This window comes from Loxodonta africana, chromosome 2 (assembly GCF_030014295.1).
Source record: "Loxodonta africana isolate mLoxAfr1 chromosome 2, mLoxAfr1.hap2, whole genome shotgun sequence".
Classification (NCBI taxonomy): domain Eukaryota; kingdom Metazoa; phylum Chordata; class Mammalia; order Proboscidea; family Elephantidae; genus Loxodonta; species Loxodonta africana.
The window spans coordinates 43,113,873-43,122,427 of NC_087343.1; the positions used below are offsets into that span (position 1 = coordinate 43,113,873).

The following is an 8,555-nucleotide window of genomic DNA, read 5'->3' on the forward strand; positions in this document are numbered from 1 at the left end:
TTTTAAAAAATTAGTATTTTTCTCTCTCTGTTTTTGGCTTGGCTGCTAGGAAATTCAGTGCTAAGTTTTTGTTGTTTGTGTTATTGTCACATTTAAAATGTTTTTAAATTATGATAAAATATATATAACACAATTTACCAATTTAACCATTTTTAAATGTACAGTTCAGTGACATTAATTGCATTCACCATGTTCTACCATCACCACTATTTATTTCCAAAAGTTTTTCATCACCCCAAACAGAAATTAGTATCCCTTAAGCAATAACTTCACATTCTCCTCATCCCCTGCCCTGGTGACCAACCACTAATCTACTTTTGTCTCTAGGCATTTGCCTATTCTAGATATTTCATGTAAGTGGGATCGTAAACTATTTGTCATTTTGCGTCTTCTGGTTTATTTCACTTGGCATAATGTTTTCAAGACACATCCATGTGTAGCATGTATCAGAACTTAATTTCTCTTTATGACTGAATAATATTCCCTTGTACACATATACCACATTTTGCCTATCTGTTCATCTGTTTATGGACACTTGTGTTTTTTCCATCTCTCAGCTATTATGAATAATACTGTATGTGGTGAACGTTGGTGTATAAGTATCTGCTTGAGTCCCTGTTTTTCAAAGCTTTTGGGTGTCTACCTAGGAGTGGAATTGCTGGGTCTATGTTTACCTTTTTCAGGAACTACCAAACTGTTTTCCACAGAGACTGTACCATTTTATAATGCCATTAGTAATGGATAAGGGTTCCAATTTCTCCACATCCTGTTTAACACTTATTATTTTCCATTTATCCTGGTGGGTGTGAAATGGTATCTCACTGTGGTTTTGATTTGCATTTCCCTAATGACTAATGAGTATCTTTTCATGTGCTTATTAGCTGTTTGTGTATCTTTTTGGAGAAAAAAAAAAAAACCTTTGCCGGTTTTTTTTTTTTTTTTTGATTGGTTTTTCTTTTTGTTGTGGAGTTGTAGGAGCTCTGTACATATTTGGATGTTAACCCTTATGAAATACATGGCTATCAAATATCTTCTCCTATTCAGGTTGTCTTTTTACTTCCTTAATAAAGTCCTTCGATACACAAAAGTTTTTAATTTTGATAAAATCCAGTTCATCTATTTTTTTTCTTTTGTTGCTAATGTTTTCCATGTTATATCTAAGAACCCATTGTCAAAAACAAGATCTTGAAGCCTTTCTCCTATGTTTTCTTCTAAGAGTTTTATGGTTTTAGCTCTTATATTTAGGTCACTGATTCATTTTGTGTTAATTTTCATATATGGTGTATAACCTTTTTGGATTCAGTTTTCTAGTATTTTGTAGAGGATTTTTGCACATGTATCATAGAGGATATTGATGCGTCATTTCTTTCCTTGTGGTATCTTTATCTGGCTTTGGTATCAGGATAGTGTTGACCTCATAGAATGAATTAAGAAGTGTTCCCTTCTCTTGTAATTTTTGGAAGAGTGTCAGAAGAATTGGTATTAATTCTTCTTTAAATGAGTGATAGAATTCATGAGTGAAGTCCCGGACTTTTTTTTGTTGGGAGATTTTTGATTATTGATTCAATATCTTTACTTGTTATAAGTCTATTGAGATTTTCTATTTCTTCTTGGTCAATTTAGGTAGTTTACTTATTTCTAGGAATTTGTTTCATCTAGGTTATCTAATTTGTTGGCAAACAATTGTTCAGAGAGTTTTCTTAGAATTGTTTTTTATTTCTCTAAGGTTGGTAGTCGCTATGAGTCGGAATCGACTCGACGGCACCGGGTTTGGTTTTTTTTGTTTGTTTAAGGTTGGTAGTAATTTCTCCATTCTCATTTCTGATTTTGGTTATATGCGTCATCTCTCTCTTTTTCTTTGTCAGTTTAGCTACAGGTTTGTTGATTTTATTGACCTTTTCAAAGAACCAACTTTTGGTTTTGTTAATTCTCTGTTTTTTTTCTAGCCTATTTCATTTAGCTTCATTCTAATCTTTATTTTTTTTTTTCCTTCCTTCTGGTATCTTTGGGCTTAGTTTGCTCTTCTTTTTATAGTTTGTCAAGGTGGCAAATTAGGTGATTGATTTGAGATCCATCTTCTTTTTTAAGGTAGGCATTTACCACTATAAATTTCCCTGTGAGCACTGCCTTCCCTGCATCCCATAAGTTTTGGTATGTTGTGTTTTTCTCTCATTTGTCACTAAGTATTTTCTAATCTCCCTTGTGATTTATTGTTTGATCATTGGTTGTTTAGTCTGTTGTTCATTTTCCACATTTGTGAAATTTCCAGTTTTCCTTCTGTTATTGATATCTAGTTTCGTTACATTGTGGTTGGAGAAGATACTTCGATTTTGGTCTTTTAAAATTTATGAAGACTTAATTGTGACCTAACATATGGTCTACCCTAGAAAATGATCCATGTGTGCTAGAGAAGTGTGTGTAATTTTATTCTTGTTTGGTGGAGTATCCTGTATATGTCTGTTAGGTCTGCTAGGTTTTATAAATCTTGTTCAAGTCCTCTGCTTCCTTATTGATCTTCTATGCAGATGTTCTGTCCACCATCAAAAGTGGTTTATTGATGTTTCCAAGTATTATTGTAGAATTATTTATTTTTCTCTTCAATCCTGTCAATATTTATGTCATATGTTTTGGAGATTTCTTGCTCATTACATGTTGTTATTAGGTGCCATCGAGTCAGTTCTGACTCATGGTGACCGTATAGTACAACAGAATGAAACACAGCCTGGTCTTAAGCCATCCTCACAATCGTTGCTATGCTTAAGACCATTGTCGCAGCCACTATGTCAGTCCATCTCATTGAGGGTCTTCTTCTTTTTTGCTGACCCTCTACTTTACCAAGCGTAATGACCTTTTCTAGGGACTGGTTCTCCTGATAACATGTCCAAAGTATGTGAGATGCAGTCTTGCCATCTTCCCTTCTAAGGAGCATTCTGGCTGTGCTTCTTCCCAGATTCATTTGTTCTTCTGGCAGTCCATGATATATAAAGTATTCTTTGCCCACACCGTAATTCAAAAGTATCAATTCTCCATTGGTCTTCCCTACTCATTGCATATGAGGCAATTGAAAATACCATGGCTTGGATCAGGTGCACCTTGAGATGACATCATTGTTTTTTAACACTTGAAAGAGGTTGTGTACAGCAGATTTGCCCAATGCAGTGCTTCCATAGGTGTTGATTTTAGACCCAAGTAAAATGAAATCCATGATAACTTCAATTTTTTTCTCCATTTATCATAATATCTCTTATTGGTCAGTTGTGAGGATTTTTTTTTTTTTTTATGTGGAGTGTAATCCAAACTGAAGGCTGTAGTCTTTGATCTCCATCAGTAAGTGTTTCAAATCCTCTTCACTTTCAGCAAGCAAGATTGTGTCATATGTGTATTGCAGGTTGTTAATGAGCCTTCAGTCGTGATGCTGCACTTCTCATGTAGTCCAGCTTTTCAGATTATTTGCTTATTATACAGATTGAGTAAGTATGGTGAAAGGTTATAATTCTGACGCACACCTTTCCTGACTTTAAACTATGCTGTGTCCCTTTGTTCTGTTCGAATGACTGCCTCTTGGTCTATGTACAGGTTTCTGCATGAGCACAATTAAGTGTTCTGGAATTCCCATTCTTTGCAATGTTATCCGTAATTATGATCTACACATTTGAATGCCTTTGCACAGTCAGTAAAACATAAATGAACATCTTTCTGGTATTCTCTGCTTTCAGCCAAAATTCATATGCTGTCAGCAATGATATCCCTCTTACACATCCTCTTCTGAATCTGGCTTGAGTTTCTGGAAGTGCCCTGTTGATGCCCTACTGCAACTGTTTTTGAATTAGCTTCAGCAATATTTTACTTGTGTGTGATATTAATGATATTGTTTGATAATTTCTGCATTCTGTTGGATCACTTTTCTCTGGAATGGGCATAGATGTGGATCTCTTCCAGTTAGTTAGCCAGCTAGCTATCTTGTAAATTTCTTGGTATAGACAAGTGAGTGCTTCTAGTGTTGCATCTGTTTGTGGAAACATCTCAATTGGTATTCCATCAATTCCTGAAGCCTTGTTTTTCGCCAATGCCTTCAGTTAAGCTTAGATTTCTGCCTTCAGTACCATTGGTTCTTGATCATATGCCAAAATGGTTGAACATCGACAAATTCTTTTTGTACAGGGACTCCGTGTATTCTTTCCATCTTCTTTTGATGCTTCCTGTGTCATTCAGCATTTTGCCCATACCAAGCCCATTGCTGTTGAGTCGATTCTGACTCATAGTGATCCTAAAGGACGATGTAGAACTGCTCCATAGAATTTCCAAGGAATGGCTGGTGGATTCGAACTGCCAACCTTTTGGTTAACAGCTGAGCTCTTAACCATTGTGCCGCCAGGGCTCCATTTTGCCCATAGAATCCTTCAAAATTGCAACTTGAGACTTGAATTTTTTCCTCAGTTCTTTCAGCTTGAGAAATGCCAAGCATGTTCTTCCTTTTAGATTTTCTAACTCCAGGTTTGCACATTTCATTATTATACTCTATTTTGTCTTCTTGAACTGCCCTTTGAAATCTTCTGGTCACCTCTTTTACTTCATCATTTCTTCTGTTCACTTTAGCTGCTCTATGTTCGAGAGTAAGTTTCAGAGTCTCTTCTGACATCCATTTTGGGCTTTTCTTTCTTTACTGTCTTTTTTAATGACCTTTTTCTTTCTTCATGTATGATACCCTTGATGTCATCCCAAAACTCATATAGTCTTCAGCCGTTGGTGTTGAATGCATCAAATCTATTCTTGATGTAGTCTCTAAATTAAGGTAGAATATACTCAAAGTCGTACTTCGGCTCTCATAGACTTGTTCTGATTTTTTTCAGCTTCAACTTGAACTTGCATACGAGCAATTGATGGTCTTTTCCTCAATCAGCCCCTGGCCTTGTTCTGACTGATGATATTGAGCCTCTCCATCATCTCTTTCCACAGATGTAGTCAATTTGAATTCTGTGTATTCCATCCACTGAGGTCCGTGTGTTTAGTTGCCATTTATGTTGTTGAGAAAGGTATTTGCAAGGAACAAGTTATTGGTCTTGCAAAATTCTATCATGGGGATCTCTGGCATCATTTCTATCAGCAAGGCCATATTTTCCAACTATGGATCCTTCTTTGTTTCCAGCTTTCACATTCCAATCACCAGTAATTATCAATGTGTCTTGATTGCATGTTTGATCAATTTCAGACTGCAGAAGTTGGCAAAAATCTTTAGTTTCTTCATCTTTGGCATTAGTACTTAGTATGTAAATTTGAATAATAGTCGTATTAACTGGTCTTCCTTGTAGGCATATTGATATTATCCTATCATTGACAGCATTGTACTTCAGGATAGATACTGAAATGTTCTTTTTGCCAGTGAATGCAACGCCATGCCTCTTGAATTTATCATTTCTGGCATATTAGACCACATGATCGTCCAATTCAAAATGGCCAGTACCAATCCATTTCAGCTCACTAATGCCTAGGATATCAATATTTATGCATTTCATTTTTGGTGACTTTGACCCTCAGTCCTACGTGAACTCTGAGACAGGCCAGACTGAAATGTGCGCCTTGTTTAGTCCTACAGGCAGCCCCCAGACAGGTTAGAACAGACGTACAGAATAATTTGCAAATAAAATCTGCTATGTTCCCTCTAGAGCCAGGCTCCCTCTAGAACTGTGGGCTGCCACTGCTTTAAGATGGCAGTGCCCACCGGAGAGAGGACGGGACAAACGTGAATAGAAAACCAAAACTCTCCTACCATTTATATGTTGCCTTTTCCTTGATTCAGTGTTCATTTAGTTGTTGTAACTCTTTGACTGGTTTCCAGAATTCTGACAATGTTGGTTCTGCCAGTTTCTGCTTGTTTTTTATTTGGTTGGTTTAGATTTTTGTTTTGTGTGTGTGTGTGTGTGTGTGTTTTGTGGGGGATGAGAGCATGCAGTTGTTACACCACAAACTTGTTCCAAACGCCCATGCTGAGTTTTATGCTTTCATTCCTTGGTTCTTGACATTCTGCTCTGTTTTTGATTTTCTTTTTAAGTCAGATTTATTGTACATACAATAGAATACAGAATGGACCCATTCAGGTGTATAGTTTGAGTTTTGAAAATATGTATACCTGTGTAATCACCACTCTATCAAGATTATAGAATATTTCCACCACTACTCTAAAAAGGTTTCCTTATGCCTTTTTGCAATTATTACTCCTTTTCTACTTATTTTAAAATAATTCCATTGATTCTGTGCCCTTTAATGTTAGACATTCACCTGTTACAAATAATTTTGGAAGTAGGTGGAATTTAAAAAAGTAACTACTTAAATAAAACAGCGTTTTCAAGCTCCAGGCTTTCTTCCTGTGATCTACCATTCAATTTCTTCTTTTATGTCGCAGAAAAGCAGCACTGCGACTTCCTGGTACTTAATCTCATTGCAGTCAACATTAATGAGCTGGTGTCCTATGAGACACTGCCAGATGTCTTTGGAAGGCCATGTACTTTCTTCCCTTAGAAATTTAAATATCTAATTCAAAGGTATTTTTAAATAAGACAAGTTTGTTCCTGTCCGGGTTTGTCCATACCTAAACAGCCAACATCCTTGCCACAAGATGAAATAAGTAACAAGTACCAAATTGTCCTGTTGTAGCACGTTAAAAAGCCGGTGGTCCTGCTTTCTAGTAATTCAGCGGCTCTGAGGGCATATGAAAATCTGCAACTACTTATAGGAATTTTAGAGCTGTTTGTAGGTGTCATAACAGCATCTTAAAGTGACAGTAAGAAGTTTAACCAACTGGCTTGTATGTGGGAATAGCTTGGGCTCTAGGGAGGTGTGTGAGGTACCTGGAGAGAGGAATTGTGGCTAACTTACACACAAGGAACGCCGGTGCATGACTCAGGTCAGAACATCAGCATGAGTTATGGATGGTTTATACGTCTTTCCGAGGATAATAAAGAAACAGCAAGAAGTACTATGAAGTGTTAACCCTGTGTTCCTTTGCCAAATAAATTATTGTTGTTGTCATTATTTTTACCATTCTGGAAGAACTTTGATGATATTTAATTGAACTCTAAATTGAAGATATAAGCTTTAACTTCCTAGAGCATGTAATCTTCAGATATTACACTTTAATGTTTCTTCATAATGAGATAGAGCCATTTTAAAAAGGGCATTAGCACCAGCATGACTAAAGATGGCATAAATTATAAGCATATGACATTTCCTTGGAAATATTTTCTGTGTGAATGGTGTGAAAAGGAATGTTATTGAGCCAGGTATGTTTACAAAGTACAGAAAGTTCTCACGTAGAGATTACACGATGTGCTGTGTGGCAGTAGTTATAGCACTGGTACTCAGAGAGGTATCCTAAAATGCTTGACGTTTCATATATTGGTTAAAAGCAAAAAAACCAAACCTGTTGCTCTGGAGTCGATTCTGACTCATAGTGACCCATAGGACGAAGTACAACTGTCCCGTAGGGTTTCCAAGGAGCGCCTGGTGGATTTGAACTGCTGACTTTTTTGGTTAGCAGCCGTAGCTCTTAACCACTAAACCACCAGAGCTTTATACATTGGTGGGGAGGGGGGGATATTTCTTTGTCTTGTCTTTTTTTTTTTTTTTTTTGCTGGTGTTGTACAAGTTACGGTATGTATTATCTATTATTATAAACTTATTAGATAAGAAAACTACAAACTCAAACTCTCTGGTTTGTGTATACTATAATCACATCATTTATCTGGAAAACTTAAGTCTGGGAGCAACCAGATAGATATAAATCAAGATCTTGTAGATCCTTGCTTGGTGAATATAATTTGGTCTTCCAAATGGTCCTGGTTAGCCTGAGTTTGAGCGCGGTTATAGATGTGTGAGGTTCTAGTGAATTTGATGCATTTTCATTTTATTTAAGGAAAGGACAGTGTCTACCACAGAGGGAGAACCTTTAGCAGAATCTTTGACTCTTTTCCTGCACACAATTAACTTTCCATTATTATTTTTTTTTTGCCAGAAGTTTAATGACTCTTATAATTGAGATGTAGTAATTGATTCCCCAAATTTGCTTCCACATGATGAAAAAAAAAGAAAGCCTAATATAATAAACACTTGGTGACTAATTTTTTCCTCTTCTTCTTTAACTTTTCTTTTAGGACTCAGCCTAAAACCATGTTTGCCCAAGTTGAATCTGATGATGAGGAAGCAAAGAATGAGCCGGAATGGAAAAAACGTAAAATTTGAAGAATCTCATTTGAGAGCTGTTTGCATGAGGGGGAGGGATGTGTGACTGTTGGTTTTTTTTTTTTTTTTTTAAAGATGCTTGTGAATTAAAATACATTTTTTTAATTAGCAGATTTTGTCCTGTATATTATTGAACCACTCAAAAGATTTGGTAGCTACCTTCCACTAAAATTGTGCTTACATTTTCTTACCTGTAAGTAGTAAACTATATTACAAGTAAACAAGAAAAAGATTCTCAGCCTATTACCAAGTACTTTAGATATTTGGAAACTTTATTCAGCAATTATTGGTCTTGTACAGATTCTTGTAACCTTAAGGGG

General features: G+C 36.1%; 1 protein-coding gene across 2 annotated transcripts in view; it reads left to right on the forward strand.

The window, feature by feature from the left end:
• The window catches only part of WDR70 (WD repeat domain 70), a 364,451-nt gene extending 356,139 nt beyond the window's left edge, over nt 1–8,312 (forward strand). The window contains exon 18 of one of the 2 annotated variants that reach the window (XM_010588101.3): nt 8,148–8,310. In XM_010588101.3, coding sequence (XP_010586403.2) covers nt 8,148–8,235 — 88 coding nt within the window. In that variant the 3' untranslated portion in view covers nt 8,236–8,310. Of the gene's footprint in view, nt 1–8,147 lie in introns of both variants that reach the window. The other variant, XM_023545427.2, reaches the window with a different exon arrangement.
• The last annotated feature ends 243 nt before the right edge of the window (nt 8,313–8,555 follow it).